The sequence below is a fragment of the Callorhinchus milii genome, unplaced genomic scaffold (assembly GCF_018977255.1).
Source record: "Callorhinchus milii isolate IMCB2004 unplaced genomic scaffold, IMCB_Cmil_1.0 Scaffold3, whole genome shotgun sequence".
Lineage (NCBI taxonomy): Eukaryota > Metazoa > Chordata > Chondrichthyes > Chimaeriformes > Callorhinchidae > Callorhinchus > Callorhinchus milii.
In genome coordinates this window covers 5,480,217-5,504,794 of record NW_024704744.1, presented here as the reverse complement: position 1 = coordinate 5,504,794, position 24,578 = coordinate 5,480,217, and the positions used below count along the sequence as shown (strand labels likewise).

Sequence of the window (24,578 nt, the reverse complement as noted above, 5' to 3'; positions counted from 1 at the left end):
CATTACTACACTGGTATGTCAGGCTAGACTGTGAGCTCAAAGTCTCGACGCGAGGTTTGAGGACCCAGAGGCGAGAGTACTACCAGGAAGGTCTTGAAGTAGGAATGCACTGGAATACTGAATTTGAACAAAACACTTTGCAAATGTTTCTGGCTCATATTATTTCCCATCAACGGCTCCATCTCCATTTACATCCCAGGGTGAGCGGAAACCTCTGACTGGTGCCAGTCGAGCAGAGGTATTGGGTGGTGGATTGGGGAAAGAGGAGGTGGGAGAGGTAGGGAGGGCCACAGAGTGTAGGGAGTTGGGTCCAGGTCAGTATGCAAGACATCCTCCTGACGCTCTATTACCAAATGTAAGGAATATTACTGTTATTATCTGAGTCACACAACCTACAGCATTCCTGACCAGAAAGACATGGGAATGTGGCCAATTAGGACACAGAGGATATAGGATGCACTGTGTGGTGTATGAATTGACATTAGTGGATCTTCTCGTTAAAGGCATGTGACAGTTTTGCAGTGCTGACAAACAGCCCCACCACATGAGCCAAACCCTGAACAGCGATACAACATCCTGCAACAAAACAGGAAAGGACACAGCGAGGAAGCCATTAAATCTTCCCCTCAAAAAACACCGATGATCCTATTTTCAAAGGAAGAACATGACAACCGTCTGCTGTGGGTTTCATGATCTGAATAAAAACACAAGCACAGATACCCGAGAGTGAATATTAATTGTAATCATTACGTTTCCTAGCTCACCGTACCCGTCGGGAGGATGCCTCAAAGTACTTCACATGGTTAACAGGGTTAAGTGTAGTGACTGTGTTTTTTTAGGCGGCTGTAGCTGTCCGCTCCCTTTGCTCAGCGTGCCCTCCACCACTGCCTGCCTCACCATCGGCAGTTGCGCTTTCAGACTTTCTGCCCCCCCATTTTGGAAGTCCATCCCACACTCCATTAGCCTTGCCCCTTCCCTTGCCTTCTTCAAAGCCCGTCTCGAGACCCTCCTCTTTGACCGCACCTTCAGTCACCCTCTTACCCTCACCCTGCCTGCCCTCCAAACCTCCTGATCCCAACCACCAGCCTGGGTGCAGATCTCTGACTGTCCAGCGCCTTGAGATGACCTCCTGACGTGAAAGGCGCTATACAAATGTAATTTGTTGTTGTTGATCCCTCAGCGGCACATTGGACTGCCAAGCCTAGACTGTGTGAGCTCAAAATCCTGTCGTGGCGCTCAAACCCCCAAATCTTCTGAGTCAGTGGTGAGAGTGCCGCACACTAAGCCAAGCTGATACCATATCAAGTGCAGAAACAAACAACGGTATTGATTTGCAAAGTGAGCCAAACATTTGCCAAGGCGCTATCAGGCCCCCATAACCCAGCTCTTCCCAGGGCAAGTGCTACAAGGTGTCACTTCCCATTAAAATGCAAAGAGTAGAGAGAATAACCGTGAGAATTCAGGCAACTCACAGGGGAGGTATTTCCACGGATTGCTTTCTTGATGTGTTTCCATCTCGATTCACATTAAGCGAGACTGGATAGTCTGCGCTGTGAAAGGTGTTGATGGCGAAAACTGTCAGAACTGTCAGTGGACAATCAGCCTTGCTCAGGAGGAATCTTTTCCTTGTTAGCAGTAGGGCTTTTGGTGGTTCCTGGTGTTGCATCCAAACTAATAATAATAATCCTTGGATTTGATATGGTGCCTTGTCACATCATCGAAATGTCTCAAAGTGCTTCACAGGATCTATTGTAAAGTGGAGTGACTGTGTATTTTGTGGGTGAATGCGACAGACATGGAGTGAGTGACCAATTTTATTTGGGGGATTGTTGGCCAAGACACTGGGAGAGAGAAACTTCCTTCTCTTTTCAAATAGGGCCATGGGATCTTCAACATCCACCTGAACAGACAGATGGGACTCGGGTTTAACATCGCATCCAAAGGACAGCACCTCTGATAATATAGCATTCACCCAGTGCTCCATTGGAGCTTCAGTAATATCTAACCACAAGCACTTACATAGCAAATGGGTTGGGGAGCAGTCTTAGTGGATTACTTAACTTTAAAAGGATTGTTTGTGGGGCACTGCTACGCATAATTGGCTGCCGCGTTTCGCCTATAAAATATACAGTCAATCCACTTTACAGTATATTCTGCAAAGGGCTTTGAGACATCTGGAAGGCAACATATCAGATGCAATGATTATTATTACTACTATTATCATTAAAATCATATTGCGCTAGGCTGCCACCACTGATGTAATAACCATTTTGTGCAGCTGTAGGAAAAGTACAAAGATTCATTTGGTAAAAGGTGTGCCGTGTGCTCTCCTACATCAATGAGCTTCACGGTGCAAAATGCAAGCTCTTTGATTCTTTCCCAATAATTTATACAGCTGGCCTGTCTGATGGTGTGAAGCTCAAGCTTTGAACAAGCTCCCGAAAGATGTACTAGAGCAGTGATGGTCTCCCTGTGGTGTGAAACACAAGCTTGGCTTCATCATACAAATTTACCGAGTGAGTTAGTATGAGTGCAGGTTTCTTTGATTAACATGTGCGTTGTTGTTTGTCTGACTGAATGGACTATTTGATGAAAATAGACAGGGTGCATGCAGTACACTAGCCTGCCCCTGAGAAGCACAGGTTTCCGACCTTTGATAACAGAATTAAGAGTGTAGATGGCAGGCAGGGAGCAAGCTGCAGAGAACACTTGTACTGATGTGATCAAAAAGAGAAACAAGGGCAAATTGCCTACTCCAAAATGTCTACAACAACGATTGGCACTTACACTGTGCCCTCTGTGTAGGAGAACAGATTATTGCCTGTTGAAGTAGATGTTAAAGATCCCAGGGCACTATTCGAAAAGAAAAGTGAGTTTCTCCCGGTGTCCTGACCAACAATCTTCTAGATAATAAAAAAAATCAATCATTTCATGGCTGTTTATGGGATTTTGCTGTGTGCAAATTAGCTGCTTTTTGTCCACAAAAATACATAGGAACAGGAGTCGGCCATTCAACCCCTCGAGCTTGTTCTGCCATTCTATCAGATCATGGCTGATCTGTACCTCAACTGCAATTACCTGATGGTAATACAGTCACTACACTTTAGTAAATCCTGTGAAGTGCTTTGCTGACATGAAAGGCACTATATCAAAGTGCAAAGAATATTTAGATTAGGAGCCAGAGCTGGGCAGAGATGAAGGTGGGGAGGGAGGGGGAGCCAGAAGACTTTCTTAAATTTCAAGATGGAAATTTCGACCTGAAGGTTGCGACGAGGGAGACTTTCAGGCTTCCATTATTATATATACGTGAAGCGCTTTGAGATGTCCTTCTGACATAATAAGGCGCTATATCAAATACAAGGATTATTACTATTGTACATTTGATAATCCAGGCCCATGCTCCTTTTTCAGCCTTTCAGTTGAAGGTGTACAATTCAACTTAAGCAGTTTACTACACTAATGTAAGTCCTTATAGAGCAATCAGAGCCCCTGGAAATGCTATTTCCTCTTGACAGGTTCAAATGTGAGGCTTTTCCTTTTGCAGGTCCAGTTGCTTTAGTATAACGGGGAAAAAAATAGAACATCAATCACAAAGCATTGGTGAAAACAACGTGCCACTGTGTGCCCTACACTACCCACATGCTTGTGGGTTTAGGTGTCATTCTGGCTCAGTTGCTAGCGCTCTTGCTTCTAAGTCAGAAGGTGAATAATAATAATAATCCTTGCATTTGACATCACGCCTTATCACATCGTTGAGACATCTCAAAGCACTTCATAAAATATACTGCAAAGCAAATTGACTGTATATGTTGTACGCAAAATGCGACAGCCAATTGCACACAGCAGAGTCTCACAAAGGACGTGGAGTGAGTGACCAACTTTATTTGGGGGATTGTTGGCCAGGACACAGAGCGAGAGAAATTCCTTCTCTTTTCAAATATGCCATAGGATCTTTAACCTCCACCTGAACAGGCAGGACCTCGGTCTAAAGTTTCATCTGAAGGACGGATTGTTTGTGGGCCAAAGCTGAGTGCAAACTTAGGGCCCGCGAATGCATGCAAAATAAATAGTCACTATACCTAACAGTTAATCCTATGAAATGCTGTGAGATTTTTCAGTGTTTGTGAACACTGGCAAGCTTCCCACTGCTTGCCCAGCTAAGGACCATGCTAGGGCCTTGTCTCACAGGGTTAACAGGAGCTGAATAGGATGATTCCCTGCTCCCAGCGACCATCAAACCTCAATGGCTTCCAGCACCCATTAAATCTCTTAATTGCTTTCTTAGCCATGTGTTGGGAAACTATTATTAGTCACTTGTGCTGCTGGGCAGAAAATTGTAGCTTCCTATTTTAACGCATGAAAACCCTTTGCCCCTAAACCTCCGATTTTCCTCCTGTCACAAGTCATATAGAAATTTTACTGACAAGAGTAAAATCACCTCCTCTATCCCCAAGATATTGTGCGGTACGCATAGAATGAATTATTTAAATATAATGCAACCATAGCTATTTCTAGGTAAAAGATTTCTATACCTGAGGGAATAGGTATCACAGGGAATTTTGCACACTGGCCTTTCTGCTTTGCGACCTACATTCAAACTTGATGAAGGCTGCTTCCCTCTGTTGCTTATTCTACGTTATGGGCAAGACACTCAGGGAAAAAAATCCACGTAGGTCTAGATTTGCTCTGTATATAATGTGAATCATGCTTGCATGAGATGTAGCACTTATCAATCTTTCTATGATCTCGCCCCACCCTACCTCCACCCTACCTCCATGATCTCCCGACTGACCTGACCACTCCATTCGCTCAGTGAACATCGGCTTGTTACATGTACCCCACCCTATCTGCCTCATGATTGATAGGCAGGATTTCAGCCATTCTTCCCCGATTTCTGGAACTCCATTCCAGAATCCCTCTCGCTCCTTCCCTCCCTCTCCACCCTCTGACCCACCCACCCTCACTCACTCACCTTGTTCAATGTGCATTTGGATTCTTAACCTAACACATAACCTATATGATTGTGGAGTCCCTTAGTGTGTTGGTTAGTACACTTGCCTCGCAAGTGAGAGGACCCGGGTTCAACTAGACAGTGCGAAACCTTAGGCTACTTTCTGTTGACCTGGCATTAAGCAGGAAACTGGTTGTTAGTTGATTGGTGGATCACTTTCCGGGGGTGTTAATCACTCCCCCCAAAAAATTTGCTCACTCAATCCACCACTGTCAACGTTCACTCAATCCACGTCCTCCCAACGTGAAAGGCGCTCTATAAATGTAATATTGTTGTTGTTTGTGGGACACCGCTGTGTGCAACTGGCTGCCGCATTTCGCTCACAAAAACACAGTCAATCCACTTACAATATATTCTGTGAAGAGCTTTGAGACGTCTCAACGACATGATGAAGTGCTGTATCAAATGCAACGATTATCATTATAACCCAACTGCAATGTGGGTGGAATGTAATTGCTCAGAGCTGTTTGTCTAACCCAGCAAGTGTGCTGTTAAGACTGGGGTCCCATTTTCCTCACATCCAGCACAATCCCAGAGGAGAGAAACAGAGAAAAGCCTTTGGTTATTTGCAGCAAACCACAATAAACAAACTGATAGAAAGCCTTACAACACAGCCCATGCTCTGAGTCAGACAAGTGATATTGAATGGCGTAAATTATTCACCCTCATATCTCCACTTCCCTGGATTAAATAAATCGAGTTAGTCCTTATCTGACTCTAATCACTACTTATTTAGTTGCTGAAGTCCAATGTCTTATCTTTCAGCCTGAGAATTATCTATCAGCCTGAGAATAAAATGCCTGACACCAGGCAGATAATACACAATAGCCGAGCTGCAAATACATATGGAAACCACACGTAAGAAACCACAATTTTGTGACATTTTCTCTCTTCCTATCCTTCCCCCAAACCCCCACTCCCCCCCCACACACACACAAACAGTCACACACACACAAATATCTCAGGTTCAAAACAAATTGACCTAATCCTTTAAACTCAGCGTTAGTAAAGTGTCTGCCCTCGAGTCAGAAGGTTGTAGGTTCACGTCCCACATCAGGACTTTAAACTCACAATATACGCTGACGTTCTAATTCAATGCTGGGCGTGTGTGCTGGACTGTTGGAGGTGGTACCGTTCGGATGATATGTTAAATCGAGGTCCCAGCTGCCTGTTCAGGTGGATATTAAACATTCTATTCTACTCGAAAAGAGAAGGAGTTTCTACCTGTGTCCTGACCAACAATCCCCCGGATATATAAAAAAATCATTCGTTTAATGGCTGTCTGTGGGGCATTGCCGTTGCAAATTGGCTGCCAGGTTCGCCCTCAAAATACACAGTCACTCCGCTTGTATTGTTTCACACCTCTCCAGGGAGTTGAAACGCTACATCAAATGCAAGGATTATCATTGCATTTGATAATGCGATTGGGAGAGTGAGTCGGGTCAGACAGACGAGTGACTGAAAGGGATTATGACGTTAATTATGTCTGCATTTCCTTCCCCCTCAGTGTTCATTACCTTTAAACGGAGCTGGGCACTGCAGAAGTAATCGCCTGGCCGGTCGAGGCACGTGCCTCCATTTGTGCAGGGCTTTGAAGCGCAGTCGTCTACATCTGTTTCGCACGTTATGCCTTCCAAAACAAGCAGAGAGAGAGAGAGAGGGAGGAACTGTCAATCAAAGAGAGAGAGAGAGAGAGAGGGGGTGGGGGGGGGTGCAAAGAATATCTGTCAAGCTATAACTCCTGTCTGCTCACAGAATATATCCCAAACTCTCTGTGATAAGAAGCTGGACTACATCAGTCAAAAGTGGATTCCAAATAAATTACTGCCAAGGCCCATTTACTTCACATTCATTGCCAGAATCCATACCATCTCCTCTCTGAATTGCTCAACACTCACTAATCTTCTCTCGGGACAACAGGGTCTCAGACATGTTTTGACTCTGTATAATTTATTTTTAGGGGAACTTTGCGATTTTCTATTCCAGCTCAAAGCATAAATGGTGGGGATGGGGGGAGGGGGGGGGCGAGTGAAGGTAAATTGAAAGTGTGGTTCTCTTTCTGAGTGCAGTGGCTACACCTTCAGGTAGAAATCAACTTATGACCACTTACCTGTGAAGCCGGGCAGGCAGAGACATCTGTAACTATCGATGAGATCGATACACGTCGAGTGGTGCAAGCAAGGAGATGAATGGCATTCCTTTATGTTGATTTCACACAAGGTACCTGCCGTACGGGAAGAAAGAAACATTTAATTGCCTTGCTCAATTGGGAGCACTCTCGCCTCTGAGTAAGAAAGTTAATAATAATAGCAATAATAATAATAATAATTGCATTTGATAGAGCGCCTTATCACGTTGTCGAGACATCTAAAAGTGTTTCACAGAATATAATAATGATAATAATAATCCTTGCATTTGATATAGTGCTTTTCACGTCAAGAGGACGTTCCAAAGCGCTGCACAGAACACACTGTATATTTGTGGGCGAACGCGGCAGCCAATTGCGCACAGCAATGTCCCACAAACAGTCGTAGATTGAAAATGATCAATTTTTTATTATTGTTTTTGGTTTTGGAGGGATTATTATTAGGAGTAAGGAAACTTGCCCAAGTTTCGCCCTGTCTGGAACACTTTATATACTGTAACGTGTAGTGACTATGTATTTTGTGGACGAACGCAGCAGCCAATTTGCTCATAGCAATGCCCCACAAACAGCCACAAAGTGAGTGACCAATTTTATTTGGGGGAATTGTTGGCCAGGACACAGGGAGAAACTTCCTTCTCTTTTTGAATAACATCCACCTGAAAAGGCAGGTGGGATCTTGCTTTAACGTCTCATTCGAAGGGCAGCATCTCCAACAATGTAACACCACCCCAATACTCCACTGGAGTGTCAACTTAAGACTTGTGATTGCAAGTCCTGATGTGGGTCTTGAACCCAAAACCTTCTGATTCTGAGAAGAGAGCGCTACGAGCGAGCCACGCTGATGCACAGGTTGTGGGTTCGAGCCCCACGTTGGGAGTGGGGGGTAGCGCTGCTTGTTGGAGGTGCTATGCTTTGGATAGGATAAATTAACTTAAACCGAGATTGAGTCTGTCTGTTAAGGTGGATGTTAAATACTTCATAGCAACTAATAGGAGTCCTGTAGCTCAGTGGTTACAACAACAACAACAAGATTGGCTGCCGCGTTCGCCCACAAATATACAGTCAATTCACTTTATAGTGTGTTCTGTGAAGCGCTTTGGGACGTCCTCCCGACGTGAAAAGCGCTATATCAAATGCAAGGATTATTATTATTATTATAGGAAAGGTGCAATATGAAATGCAAGGATTACTGATTCATTTAAAAACCCAACTACTTCACTAATGTCCCTCAGGGTAAGAAAATCTGCCATCCTCACAGTGTCTGGCCTCAATCTCTGGAGTTCCCTATACCAGGAAACTGAGTTTAATCGCAATCTCTTTCTAATGGAACCTTATGTGCAGCAAATTTTTGGAAATGAGATAGGTCTCATCATCTAGAAGAAAATACTTATGCATCATTTAGCATATATGTTCCTGTGTGTTCGGTAATTCAGATACAGATATTATTTTTACTCATTTTGTTAATAGGAACTCGATGGCTCCTAACCTTCCATTGAAAGTTATCATTGAAGTAGTGATGAACTCATAAGAGTTGACACTAGTTATAAGGATAACAAAAACAATTTACTTTTAGATAATATCATTCATGTTAGGAGGATAGCATTTCACACGGCTGAATGGGTTGGGGCGGGGGAAGTGTATGGGGAAGGTGAGGAGGGGAAGGGAACAAAAGCATGTTCAAAAATATAGGTCTTACGTACAATAGAATACAAACTCACATTTATATAGCGCCTTTCACATCAGGAGGATGTCCCAAAGCACTTAACAATGTGGCTTGGTACAGAGAGTCTGCAATGTACAGTGCCCTGGATAAAGGATAGCATCTTGGACCACTGATGTCTTGGACCATCTCAGTTATGTTCAGCAAAGAGATTGTGTTTTTTTTGCCCAGTAGACCCCGATCCTATAGATTTGATTGACTGATACTGCATGTGATCCTTGCATCAGCCCAATTGATGACATTGTGTCTAATTTGCGGGTTGGGTTAACCAGGAGCAAACACTTGTGTGTGAAAAGGGAACCTTTCACATGCAGTTCAAAGACATTTATACCATCCTTCATATGAGTCTTTAAAATTGAGATCCAGTCTGATCCCATGACACTGCTCAAAAAGAGAAGGGAATTTCTCCCAGTGTCCTGACCAACAATCGCCTATATTACATTGGGACCTGAACTCTCAGCTTTCTGACTCAGAATCAAGAGAGCTACCAACTGAGGAGGATAACACAAACACACACGTTTTCATTGTGAAAGTGTGGAATCCACTGCCCCAGAATCGTTGCAGAGGCAGAATGAATTGGGATGTTTAAAAAGGAGATCGACACTTGGGAAAAAAATGGTTCTGAGCCTTCTGGTGAAAAGATGATGATGGCGAAAATGGGGTTAAAAGATTAGCTGTGATCGAACGTGTCAGAAAAGGTTTTGAAAGGCTGAATACCAATTTATCACACAATTGACTTTTGCTCTTCCCTTAAAATCCATCTTAAGACTGTTTTGAACATGTTTACGGTCAATTTACCCCTCCCCCTTAGCTTGCACTCATTCCCCCACCCCCCGCCATTAGCTACGTGAAGGGCTTTGCAATGTCCTCCTGACATGAAACACTCTTTCTGCTGGAGGGATGGACCCTTCTTATACTAATAATTCTTGCATTTGGTGTAGCGTCGTATTATGGAAGGATGTCTCAAAGTGCTTTATGGGATTTACTGTGAAATGGACTGACTATACTTGTAGGCAAATATGGCAGCATGATTGCACACAACAGTGTTCCACAAACAACCATGAAATGAGCGACCAATTTTTATTTTGAGGGATTGTTGGCCAGGACACCAGAAGAAACTCCCTTCTCTTTTCAAAAAGTGCCGTGGGATCTTTTAACATCCACCGGAACAGGCAGATGGGATCCTACCTAAGCCTGGAGAGTATTAGGCACAGGCTGGCAAGATTGTCAAAGCTTGGAGGACAACAGAGTGAGTTGAGGGGGGGGGGGAAATGCTTTATAAATTTTCATTGTCGTTGTTAAAATACTTAACATTTATGGAACATTTATAGAATCCACGTTCAAAATGTACTTGAGATGGGAGGACGGCAAAGTGGAGGGATGAAGTCAGATATGCCAAATGTCAGATCCAAATCGATCTTGTGACACTGTGTCACAATTGCGATACAGAAGACACCACCATATATCAGCAGAGCTTATCTCGAACTCACAACATTGGAGATTTGCCGCTATGCAGCTTTGAAACATGAAATCAGAATCGGAATGAAAACTGTTCAACTTACTGTGAACCCAGAGTAGGTTGCGTGCTATTAGACACGAGTTCACATTATATTACATTTCACAAATTCTAATTTTAAAAAGCATTAACCTTTGGAAAGAAAAGGGTTCATTGACATTAACAGACAAATCGCCTGGAGACATCCCAACGACGTTCCTTGCTATATCTTATTTCTAATGTATACATAAGTTACGAATCATTAATAGATTTTGTGCAATGGATTATTTATTTCTACAATTGTTTTCTCTCTGAAACAAATTGAGTGAAAGCGGGCAAAGCTTTCGATGCAGGAAGCAAGAGTATTTTTTAACATCTCGAAGAGCTCGCTATGCAATTCCGAGACATTTACAGGGTACAAGGAGGTCGTTCAGCCAATCGAGTGTGCACCAGTTCTCAGAGGAAGTTGTTCATTCAATCCCACTGCCCTGTCTTAACCCCACACCTCTATCCGTGGTCTCCTGTATCTTATTGGTTAGAGCACTCGCCTCGTAAGTGAGAGGACCTGGGATCAATTCCCTGGCAGGGCGAAACGTTCAGCAAATTTCCTTACTCCACCTGCCTCTGTTATATATACCTAGCTGTTTCCCTCTTGAAACACATAATGAACTGGCTCCAAGGTGACATGTTTGGCAATGGGATATCAGAACCAAGCCAACTTTCTGTGGCGGTCTCGGTTGCCCATTTCCTGAGCCCACAAATATACAGTCAATTCACTTTACAGTGTGTTCTGTGAAGCGCTTTGGGACATCCTCCCGATGTGAAAAGCGCTATATCAAATGCAAGGATTATTATTATTAAGGATTATTATTATTCCTTCACATTTGGCCTTTCACTCCAGGAATACATCTCAAAGGACTTCATAGGACCGTTTTAGTGTAAGTGAAGTGATTGTGTATTTTGTGGGTGAAAGCAGCAGCTAATTTGTGCACAGTAACTATGCACAAACAGCCATGCAGTGAATGACTAATTTTATCAGGGAGCTTTTTAGGCAGCACCGGTAGAAACGCCTTGCGTGGAATTTGAGGGGATGCCTGAGGGAAGGGAAGACAGTTGTGTGGGTATTTTGTAAGGAGGAGATCTTCCCACTCGCATTTTGAGGATGCAGAAATGTCAAGAGTGTGCTATTTACTAAAGGATTCCTCATGTTAGTTAATGTTCTGAGAAGTCCTCAGCTTTATCCCATTGATAATTTATCTGACTCTCTCATTCTTTGAAAATGAGAACTTTTCCAAGTACCGAACAACAAAACAAAATCCAAAGTGAGATGAAAGATGAGCACGTCCAATGCAACTTTGATATAACTCTCTTTGTTCATAGCGCTGCTTCGTTCAGACTGTGAATGGGGTATGGATCTCATCCATTGCCTGTGCAGCGAGACAGTTAGCTCCCTTCCCCCTAATGACCTGCAATTCTGTCATACCGAGAGGTTGGGATACCAAAATGACCTGCTCCGGGTCTCCACCGTGTCCACTTTCTGTGTTGTTCGCGTGCGTCGCCTGGTGAGGAAGTGACATCAGCGGCAACTTGACGACCCAGAAGCGTTCTAGTGCAGTAGCCAACCATACTATAAGGTGGGTTAGGATTTTATAGACCCTAACGACTGCTTTATAATGAATTCCAAATGTATTCTTCAATCAACTTGCACACTGCAATGTCTCACACATGGCCATGAAGTTAATGAGCAGTTTTGTTTGGGGGATTGTTGGCCAGGACACCAGGAGAAACTCTCTTCTCTTTTCTTTGATCTTGAACAGGCGGACAGGACCTCAGTTCTACTATCTCATCTGAAGGATGGCATCTCCAACAATATATTCTATAGAAATTTCCTTGTCTTTTCGAATAGTGCCATAGGGTCTTTAATACCCATTTGAACAGCCAGATGAGGCCTTGGTTTAACATCTCATCCAAAGGATGGTACCTCTGGCAATGCACTTGAGTAGAAGCATAGGCAATGTGAGTTCTAAATCATGACATGAAGCTTTTACCCACAAAAAAGATTAACAAAGGGGGCATTTCTGGGCCTTGGTTATTTACTGGTTAAAGACAAAGCTCAATTAGACCCCTGTTGCCGTTTTGATTCACACAGCTTAAGGCAGCCAATTTCCTTAACAATTTATATCAATAAAGGGGAGGAAATGGAAATGGTGCTGAAATATAATTCTAACACATTTGGTATGACAAGTAGGGAAATTTCCCTTCTGCTCTCAATAAAACAATAAGCAAATCTTTTGCAAATGAAAAATTAAATCTGGCAGGAACGCAAAGGTTATTTCTCAGTTGGGGGAAACAAATTATTAACTTGCTCAAGAAGCAACAGCAATTAAAAAGCAATTCAGAACATCTGATATGCCGTTAACATTATTATAAACAAAACTGAGTCTGAAGAGTCAGGCATGCAGTTTCAATAGTCCAGTAATTGCAGTAATCCACAATTGCAAGAGCGATGTGAAATATTGAAATATTGTTGTAACGTTAATATTTAAATCAACAATTTCAATTACTCAAATGCGCAACTTGGGACCTGGGTTTCTTAATCTTTTATTTCACTTTGTCTTAAAAAATAAACAGTGAGAATTGAATCAGAAGCAAGAGTGTGCCAACAACTGACTGAGCCAAGCTGATGACACCTTACAGAGGTGTGGTGTCAGCCTGGCAGAGGTGGTTAGTTGAATCCTCACTTCCGAGTCAGAAAGATGTTGGTTCAAGTCCCACATCGGGTGCCGGGACTTCGAATTTGGAGTCTCGACTGACATTCCAGGGAGTGTGGCATTTTCTGATGTGCTATCCTTCTGATGAGATGTTAAACCGAGGTCCCGTCTTCCTGTTTAAGAGGACGTTGAAGATCCCATGACAAAACTCAAAAAGGGAAGGGAGTTTCTCTTGGTGTCCTGGCCAACAATCCCCCAGATGAAGAAAATGATGATTCACTTCTTGGTTGTTTACGATCACTATAATAATCTTTGCTGTTGATATATCATTGAGATGTCTCAAAGCGCTTCACAGAATATACTGTAAAGTGAATTGACTGTGTATTTTGTGGGCGAAACCCGCAGTCAATTGTACGCAGAAGTGACCCACCCACAGTCGTGGATTGAGTGATCAAATTATAATTTTATAAATTTACTTTTGTGGAGGGATTATTACCCCTGGAGAGCGATCCACGAATCAACTAACAACCAGGTTTCTACTTACTGCAAGGTAAACAGAGTCGTGTGGAGTAATAAAACTTGCCTAAGGTTTCGCCCTGCTCAGGAATTAAACTAAGGTCCTCTCGCTTGTGAGATAAGTGCTTTAATCAATACATTACAGGATCCACATATTTATCCCAAGAGATAAGACAAGCTGCTGAGACGAGTGAATATGATACAATGACTTAGAGGGCCAACTTTCCATTTGAGTTGGCTGAAAGTAAGAAATTGACTGTCTAAGCATGGATCAGATAAATTTATTATATAAATATAATAATAATTTATTATATGGAAATCAAAGGCTCGCAGCCCACAGGTGAATGGAGCAGGACACTAATTCTCAACAATTGATCAGCTTGATCCCAAGCCCAGTGAGAATACCAGGCTCTCTAATTCCATCCCTTTTGTATCCTTTAAACACAGTGATGGGCCTGAGAATAAATCATCTCGTGTGGAGCCTTTAATCTTTAACCAATTTAGCGATGCTGATCCTGAGAGATCATCAACCAGATACTAGAATAGGAAGGAATAAGAGAAGGTGAAAGTGGAAAGTTGGAGACACGGTAATGCTACGGAGGGTCAGAAAGTCCCACCACCGTGTCTGATCCTGATCAGAAACAATTGACTTAGTCTGTTGGATTGAAAACTGGTTTAATACAGTGATAAGGTCCTGTAAGTGATAAGACGAACAACCTTGATCTCTGGCCAATGCACAGTTGAACAGGAATCTAGTCAGCTCCACAAGATATGTGGTGATATGCTATACACTGATATAGTATACGTTAACCACAAATGCAATATGTTCCGACATGAAAGGCGCTATATAAAATGCACGTATTAATGCTGTCATGGTTCCTGCTTCCAAATACAGCACTGTATCTGCCTACTGTAAATAGAAGCATGACCAGAGATATAAATATCAGGTGATGCTTGCTTTAGACCATTTACAGTAGCGCCGCAAATAACAAAAAAAAGTCTGTATAGGATTTATGACAAGCAAGAAAGGAAAATGTAAAAGTGCGGCTTGAGGGATTACACACTCGCCAAGCATCAGAAAGTCTAATTTTAATGATAAATCTCACAATGTCACTTTATCTTTATCTCTAGAGCATAACATTTATTTCCAGATGTCAGCGTATCCTCCAATCCTGTCCCCATTCCCATATTACAGGTAAAAACCCCATCTACAGGAAATCACAGGCCATGTTGTGCTGTGAAATATTGAGGGCAAATGAGTCTGTCTTCATGACAACTATTCAGCAAGTTATTCATCGCCGTTCATGTCAGAAGGACGTCTCAAAATGCTTCATGTGTCTCACTTGGAGCCTGACAGAGAGGGGAACTGAGAAGGGGAGGGGAAAAGGGGGACCGAAAGCGCAATGGAAAAAAAAGATCTTAAGGTGCCTTTTGAAGGCAGAGAGGAAGGGAGTGGGATGGAGAGATTTCGATAATTTACATATACTACACAGCACAGAAACTGAACTGTCTCTGAGTTTCTGGGATGATAGTCAAAGGAGTGGGGGTAGAATAGCTGAAAGCTCAATGGTGCAGTAAGTCAGGTGGGGGACATGAAGCAGACAAGTGTCTTTTGAGCTCCAAAGAGATCATAGGGTTAATTGCAATATTTGCATATGGGGTAATTAATAATGATCCTTGCTCTATTGTACTTATATAATGCCTATTGTAACAAAATGGAGTTGCAGAATTTACTTTTAAGTGCAGTGATTGCATTTTTTGGCAAACACGGGAGCCAATTTGCACACAATAATTTCCCACAAACAGCCAGGAAGTGAATGACCAAATTATTGGGGGATTGATAGCCAGGACACCAGGAGAAACTCGCTTCTCTTTTTGAATGGTGACCTGGCCAACAATTCCCCAAAATAAAATTGGTCATCTCTCTATGGCTGTTTGTGGGACATTGCTATGTGTTACTCGCTGCCCACACAATACAAAGGCAATCCACTTTACAGTATATTCTGTGAAGAACTATGAGGCGTCTCAACGATGTGATAAGACGCTGTATCAAATGCAAGAATTATTATTGTAATATATTTATATTATAAATAGCGCCATGAGTTCTTCAGGTCCACCTGAACATATAATACTGTGCCTTTTCTGTTGGGAGGACATCTCAAAGCACTTCAGGTGATTTGCTATAAAGTTCAGCGACTGTAGGTGAATATTTTGTAGAATACAATGCAGTAATAATAATAATAATAATAATAATCCTTGCATTTGATATAGCGCTTTTCACGTCAGGAGGACGTCCCAAAGCGCTTCATAGAACACACTGTAAAGTGAATTGACTGTATATTTGTGGGCGAACGCGGCAGCCAATTGCGCACAGCAATGTCCCACAAACAGTCGTAGATTGAAAATGACCAATTTATTATTGTTTTTGGTTTTTGGAGGGATTATTATTAGGCGTGTGGAGTAAGGAAACTTGCCCAAGATTTCGCCCTGCCTGGAATTGAACTCAGGTCTCTCGCTTGCAAAGCGAGTGCTCTAACCACTGAGCCACAGGACTCCACCTAATATCTCACAAACAGCCTTGAGGCGAATGATCACTTTTTATTTGAGGGGACTGTTGGTCAGGACACCGGGAGAAACTCCTTTCTCTTTTAAAACAAATGCCACAGGATCTTTAACATCCATCCATAAAAGGTAGATGGGGATCTTTTTATTGTGTCCTCTGAAGGTCAGATGTCTTATCAAAGGACGGATGCAAGTTCTTTCTGCCGATACAAGTGGCTTCATAATAATAATCCTTGCATTTGATAGAGCGCCTTATCATGTCTTCGCGACGTCACAATGCTCTTATATTGTAAAGTGAATTGACCGTATATTTTGTGGACGAAATGCAGCAGCCAATTGCACACAACGGTGTCGCACAAACAGTCGTGGATTGAATGACCAAACTATTATTATTTTTTAATCATTATTTTATTTGAAGGGATTATTACCCCCGGACAAGGGATCCTCCAATCGACTAATAACCGGGTTCCTACTTACTGCTAGGTAAACAGAGGCGGGTGGAGCAAGGAACCTTGCCTAACATTTCGCCTTGCCTGGGAATCGAATCTGGGGCCTCTCGCATGCGAGGCGAGTACTCTAACCATAACTCAAACAGGACTTCATAGATGGCCTTTGGCACTGCCATTATCCTTGGTCAGTGCCAGAGGGCTGTGGAAGGTGATAAGATCTCCCAAGCAGTAACTAGGTGCTGAGTAAAAAATAAATATATATATATTTGTTGGTTTATCATTAATGCCCTTCAGGAACTTACAGCAATCGACCCGTTTATGACACAAAAGGTAACCTGAAAGGTACAAGCGATGATATTACTAGCCTACAGGTGATATCATCTTTTCGCTATGGGAGTCCTGTACAGAGAGCAAAAGAATTGGTTGTTATGTGATGAGCTGGAGGGGGGGTGGGGGGGAGAACAGTCATTTTGCTGAAGCACCTGGAATTTGCCAAGTTCCAAAAATCATCGAAAGAAAATCCGTCAGTCAAGGTCTCCTTCAAGCAATAAAGTCTTAATCCCTCGTCGTTGTATTCTTGTCTCCATTAAGAGTGGTATCTTTCTGATTGCTGCAGCAAACATTGCCTGAATCTCACAAGGACATGTGAAGGGCAGTATAACGGTCCATCGGCATTAATGATTTCGAACACTGACAATGGAACGCTCTCTGAATGCCGGGGTAGCTTAACAACAACAACAACAACAAGGGAAGGGAAAGATGACCAACAGTGTGAAAAAAAGGAGACATATCTTGAAACAGACCTCAAATGAGTTGGAGGAAGCAAGGCAGAAGTATTTGCAAGTCCAGGATGTAGTTCCAGAGAGTGGAGACAGAATGGTTGAAAGCCCATCCATTGATGGTGGGGCCAATAGGGTGAGGTACAGACCAGTGCTACCTGAGCATTTTGCCCAAACATATACAGTCAATTCACATCACAGTATATTCTGTGAAGCACTTTGAGACGTCTCAAAGACGTGAAAAGCCCTGTATCAAATGCAAGGATTATTATTATTATTTTAGTCAAAGTGAAATATTCTGTGCAACATACAATATGACGCATTCAACTCCCTCATAAGAAGATGAAGAGGCGACCAGGAAGAAATAGATTCAATAAACATATTGATTATTCAATAACAATAGCAGGGGATTTCAATGCAATACTGATTCAGTGTGAGGATGAGAGAGGAGAAAAGTCAACACTTACACCTAGCCATATCCTGTGAAACCATTTTGCTGATGAAAATTAATGTCATTTGTGTAAAAACTCAATTTTAATTTAATAAGTCAACTGTGGTGTATGTGTGTGTGTGTGCGTTAGAAACGGCTTCTAAATTAAGTCTAATTGAAGAATAATTGTCACAACTCTGTCTGATCTTACTAAATCCGTAAATTTTACTAAACAGTAAAGCAACGTCGTGTATGGCTGTTTGTGGAACACTCATGTGTGCAAATTGACTGTTGTGTTCTCAAAAAAATACACAGTCAAGACTCTTCAAGGTAATAATACAATAGAATTTACACGTATATAGCGCCTCTCATGTCAGGAGGACAACTCAAAGGACTCTGCAATTCTGTCTTGGCACCGATTAAGGCTAAATGGTCTTACAGCTAAGACTAGGCTATTTTTCTCGTCTTCCAGAGTGCTCTTGCAACGCTGTGGGTTATTCGGAGGGCAAATGAAAATAAAGGGACTCCATACTAAAAGGTCACATGTCATAGTAAACTATCAAATGTCCTGGAAAATGTTTCATTACAGAGGTTAATAACCTCCTGACACCTCACACTTCCTTCCCAGAATAACAAAGCAAACACAAGCTAGTATTAGTGCAGGAAACGCGGAGACAAGGTGTGCCTGATGTTATAAGAGTTTCATTATACAGCACAATGTAAACGTTACAGACTGAGCTTGTTAATAATAATCCTTGCATTTGATATCACGCTTTATCACGGCTTCAAGACGTCTCAAAGCGCTTCACAAAATACACTATGACGTGAATTGAATGTCTATTTTGTGAACGAAGCACAACAGCCAACTGCACACAGCACTGTCCCACAAACATTGGATTGAGTGACAAAATTATTATCATTATTTATTTGTTTGTTTTTTTGAAGGGAATATTACCACCGGAAAAATGATCCGCCAATCGACTAACAACTGGATTCCTATTCACTGCTAGGTAAATAGAGGTGTATGGAGTAAGGGAATTTGGCCAACATTTTGCCCTGCCCGGGAATCAAACCAAGCTCCTCTCGCTTGCGAGGCAATTGCTCCAACCAATACGCTGCAGGATTCCACGTTTGAGCTTAAGCGCAACCGTTAAGTTTTGTGGGAAAGCAAATCTAGCAGAAATACCTCAGAGGAATCCTTGCAACCATTTTGATAAAAGTCTAGCATGGGGAAGCGTGCGAGCGAATGAGTGTGTGTACAATGGGATACGTGCTCCCCTAACCTGACAAGAGCAGTAAATCAGAGAGCTGCAATCTTCCCTTCTGGGTGCAGAGGTGACCCCATCAATACAGGAATCTGTGACCTGGATAGCAATAAAGCAATTAAACAATTAACCAATGCTAATATTGCTAATGAGGTTAACCTCCTTTAATGGAAGGTGTGCAGTGACAGCGGTCAAAAGGAATGAGAAACAAATGGCCACCAATGGTGAAATCGTTCAAACAGAAAATTCCTGGTTTGTGGGCACTTTTCTCTGGGAGCAGTCGGTAGCACTCTCTCCTCAGCTCTGAGTCAGAAGGTTGTGGGTTCAAGCCTCAATGAGTTGGGAATTTGAAAGTCTAGGTTAACACTTCGCTAAATAAAGATGTTTCCCCTACCTACTATTTCAGAACCATGAAACCGTAATAATTTACAGCACAGAAGAAAGCCATTAGTTCCATTTACCTTCTCCTTTCCCAAACCCCTGTAGATGTGCCTTTCAGTACCTTATACTTTTTTGCCATGGTCTCTGTCAGTGAGCAAATCTGGAGCGCCTTAATACATCATTGAGATGTATCAAAGGGATTCACAGAATATATTGTAAAGTAGATTGCGTATTTTGTGGGCGAAACGCAGCAGCCAATTTATGCATGACAGTGTCCCACAAACAGTCATTGTGTGACCAAATTTTTTTGAGGGATTATTACCCACGGAAAGCGATCCGGCAATCAACTAACAACTGGGTTCCTACTTACTGCTAGGTAAACAGACTTGTGTGGAGTAAGGAAACTTGTCTAAGGTTTTGCCCTGCCGGGAATCGAACCTGAATCCTCTCGCTTGTGACGTGAGCATGCAAACCACTACGCTATGGGACTCCACTCGCTTCATGTGGGATGGTGCCTTGGAGCACTTAACAATGGTGTAGTTTGACGCTGAGATGGAGAGAGAGGAGAGGTGACCGCAGGCACAAAGAGGAAAGCCTTCAGGGGTAATCTGAAATCTACAGGAATACATCCCAGCCTCAGAAACGTTGACCTTTGCACAGATAATGGAGGAAACTAGGCAATCCACAGAATAATCAGAAAGGAGGAGAAAGGGAAAAATTATTACATGATAAGCTATTAATAGACTGGAGCGGGACAGTGATTGTTATGGAGGGACATTACAGGCAGGATATGAACAGCCTCCCCAGGGATGGAGGCAGACTTTGGCGATGAGAACTTATTAACAGACGGGCTCAGTAGTGACAAACCAGTCTCTTCAATTGATTGTCAATTACAGTTGACTGCTTGATTTCGCCTACAAAACACACAGTCACTACACTTTACAGTTTATTCTATAAAGTGCTTTGAGACGTCTCACCGTCATGACAAGGACAAAGACAATAATAATCCTTCCATCAAATGCAAGGATTATTATTATTATTACAGCTGTATCACAGCTTAATTCAGGTTAGCCATGATGATTGGGGAAGCTAAGGTTGGAAAATGGTTGTCTGTATCTAATCTTTGCTTACAGTGTCTTCTTGTAAAACCAATCCAACCCAACCATGGTGTATATGTCAGCCTGGTTCAGTTAGTAGCACTCTCGCTTCTTAGTCAGAAAGTTGCGGGTTCAAGCTCCACATCGGAACATAAACTCATATCATCTAAGATGACACTCCAATGCAGTGCTGGGGGTGTGTTGCATTGTCGGAGATGCCGTCCTTCAGATGAGACGATAAACCGAGGTCCGGTTTGTCACTTGGGTGGACGTTAAAGATCCCATGACACTGTTCGAAAAGAGAAGGGAGTTTCTCCAGAGGTCCTGGCCACCAATCCCACAGGTAAAATTCGTCATTCGCCTCAAGGGTGTCGATGGGACATCGCTCTACGCAATTGACCTGCTGTGAGCACCCACAAAAACACATAGTCACACCACCTTAGAGTAAAATCATGTGAAGTGCTTTGGGATGTGTTTCCTGACATGAAAGGCACTGAATCAAATGTAACGATTATTATTATGGTTGATTTCGCCCTTTCCTTAATAATCCAACAGGAGTACGTGCATCTGTTTGACTGATATGCTTTGTGACTGTTTGTTTAGGCTTCAACAGCCACGTCTGGTTCAGATCATCAATTCAACCGTGCCAGAGCCTGTCTTGCGCACATCAAATAATGATGTTGAACCTGCCGCAATATCGTGCATAATCCCCAGAGCACACAATTCATCTCAGCAGACATTTCTAGTCATTAGTCATTAGCTAAAACATATAACAATAATGATCCCTCGAATTTCATATGATAATAATAATCCTTGCATTTGATATAGCGCCTTATCACATCTTTGAGATGTCACAAAGCGCTTCACAGGAAACACTGTAAAGTTCATGAGNTTTTTTTATACAACAACAACTTTCATATTACGCCCCTCACCCAGGGTAGTGTCCCAGAGTGCTTCCAGCAGGTTATGGTTGACAATTTGCACACAGCAATGTCACACAAACAGTCATGGATTAACCAAATTATTATAATTATTGTGTTTTTTAAGAGATTATTATCCTGGAAAAGCCATCCACCAAATGACTATCAACTGAGTTCCTCCTTAATGCTAGATAAACAGAGGTGTGTAGAGGAAGAAAATGTGTCTAAGGCTTTGCCCTGCCCGGGAATCAAACTCAGGTCCACTCACTTGCGAGGCGAGTGCTCTAACCAATGCGCTACAGAACTCCACGACTCTGTTAATGTAACGATTCAGAACATTCAGAATTTGGCAAATAGTTGAATTCAGTCTCAAATCTGAATAATTTTTCCTTAGTTTCTTCGAAGAGACTTACAGAAAACAAAGGTTGAAAATCAAGGCTGTATTCAAGTGTGAACCACATAGGTTTCCACACAGCTGGCTCAGTTGGTAGTACTCTCAACTCTGACTTGGAAAGGTTGTGGGTTCAAGCCTCATATTGTGACTTTGCACTCACATTGTCGAGGCTGACATTCCAATACAGCGCTTGGGCACATTACATCGTTGGAGGTGCCATTCTTCAGGTGAACTGAGGTCTTGTCTGCCTTCGTGTGGACATCAAGGAAAATAGAAGGAAGTTTCTCTCTTCCAGTGTTCTGGCCAACATTCCCCCAGGTAATATTAGTCACTCACTCCTTGGCTGGTGTGAAGTAATACTATGCGCAAATTAGCTGCCGTGTTCATCCACAAAACACAGTCACTACACTTTAGCGTATAACTGATCAAGGAGACATTATTGGGGACAAATTCCACCTGTAATTAGATTTACTGTTTATGCCGGATTTTTTGCTGAGAGTGTTCAAAATTGGCAAATTGTTGAATTGAGGCTCAACTTTGAAGCCTTCGAAGGTTTTGGGTAGGTTTCTGAAAAGAAAGTTTACATTTAATCCCAGATGGACCTTCTCCCTGTGTGCTGTTAGCACAAATTAACCTAAGCGCAGAGTTAACAGGCTGCAGCTCTAACTCTGGAAACTGAGTTCCTGTATGAAATCACAGAGACAGCTTCACCAGTATCGGCCTCTGTGGAAATATCTTTTTCGTTTGTGTCGGGCGGTTTTGAACTCTTCAGGGTCGTTAGTCTCATGCAGTGTTGCCGGAGGTTCAACCCCTGGAGATTGCAATCCTTCAGGTCATACTTCCCAGTGTCAGTTTGTTTTAGCCCTGAGTATCTTATTTCTGCAGCTGCCTTAACCAATTTCTGGACCTCTTCCTTACTCCAACAAGTGCCTCAATAACCTGCACACTTCTCAACTCTCACCACCCCTCTTCCTTGTCCATTTCTCCCTCGTTTCCCCCCACCCCCACACCACACACCTTAGTACTGAGCTTCATATCTTGCTCTTTCACCCACAAAATACATAGTAACGCCATTTTGCAATATATCCTGTGAAGCGCTTTGAGATGTCTCAACAACGTGATAAGGCACGATGTCAGTTGCAAGGATTATTATTATTTCCTTCAGCACCCAATTGTGGCGAGGGTTTCCTTTCTCTCTTTTTGTTTAACATGCAGATGTGTTGGATAATAATCCTTAAGGATCCTTGCATTCGATGCAGCATTTTATCACACAACAACACCACCAAAACTTGTACTTATATAGGGCTCCACGCAGCTAGCATCTTCTTAAACTGTTCTCTGTGTTTTCTGCAAAGTGTAGTGTCTATATTTTGTAAGCGAACACAGTGGCCAATTTTGTGCACAGCAATGTCCCACAAAGAACTGTGAAGGTGACTGACTGAATTTAATGATAAAACCGTTTCATTTGATATGGTGCTTTTCATGTCAGGAGGATTTCTCAACTTCCTTCACCGGATTCATGGTAAAGCGTAGTGACTGTGTGTTTGCAGGCGAACGCAGTGGTCAATTTATCCAATGCATTGTCCCACAAGCACCTTGTACATTGAAATGTCTCAGGGTGTTTTACAATAATTATTCGGAAGTATGGTAACTGTTTTTGTAGGCAGGGAAACTGCTGTGGGCAATTGGCTGCCTCGTTGTGCCACGCTTTGAGATGTCTCAACAACGTGATAAGGCGCTATATCAAGTGCAAGGATTAATATTTTACTATAGGTCCTGACCTGATGCTTGAACCCACAATGCAGAGAATGCGACTGACTCAGCCAAGCTGACAGCTGCAATACAAGCACAGAATGGATGCAATGTTAGCTCCTGCACTAAGAGCAGTCTAATGACACGAGGCAGCTCGCCTGCTGTGTAAGTACTGAACTCCTGCCTTCAGTGCACATCAATGAGGAATGAAACGAACGAATGATAAGAGGCACTTTTCCATTACACACAGTGTGGATGCCAAGTGCTTCCTGATAATATTATTAATCCCTGTATCTGATAATAGTGCCTTATCATGTTGTCAGAATGACTCAAAATACTTCCTAGGATTTTACTGTAAAGTGTGGTGACTGTATCATTTTGTAGTCAAACGTGGCAGCGAATTTGTAAACAGCAACAGCCTTGAAGTGAATGACCCATTTTATCCGGGGGATTGTTACCCAGGACACCGGGAGAAACTCGTCTTTACCAATCATGCCATGAGAAATTCATTGCCCACCTCAACAGCCAGACGGGACCTCGTTTAAATGTCTCTGATGTATGGCAGCTGAAAAGTTCCACTGGAGGGTGAGGTTAGGATGTGCTTAGGAGTATCCAAACCAGACCGAGAATTCCACGCAACCCATCTCCACAAGGAAATCCCAGAGATTGATTGATAGAATGGAATGCACGCTTTCTCCCTGGAGGGACAACAGCAACAACAACTTGCACTTCAGACACATCAGACACATCCTGCTTACTTAATTCTGGAAGTATTAGGCGCAGGTTGGCAAGTGGCTCATTAACTAAGCCATCAACCCGGTGTTTTTCATTGCAGGCCCGAAAGTCCACCCAGTCTTAGCCTGTGCATCCATTTATGACTTTAAGAGTGAAGGTTGAGCAGATTTTTAAAAACAATCTTCAATTCAGTCTCAATTTGGGAGCCAGTTTTC

The 24,578-nt window shown here is 42.6% G+C and overlaps 1 protein-coding gene across 1 annotated transcript in view; it reads right to left on the bottom strand.

Moving 5' to 3' along the window:
* Positions 1-24,578, bottom strand: part of eys (eyes shut homolog) — a 528,873-nt gene that overhangs the window by 307,953 nt on the left and 196,342 nt on the right. Inside the window, exons 18-20 of the mRNA XM_042332751.1 lie at positions 7,122-7,235; positions 6,537-6,641; positions 1,952-1,978 (exon numbers count right to left, since the gene is read on the bottom strand). Coding sequence (XP_042188685.1) covers positions 1,952-1,978; positions 6,537-6,641; positions 7,122-7,235 — 246 coding nt within the window. The remainder of the gene's footprint in view (positions 1-1,951; positions 1,979-6,536; positions 6,642-7,121; positions 7,236-24,578) is intronic.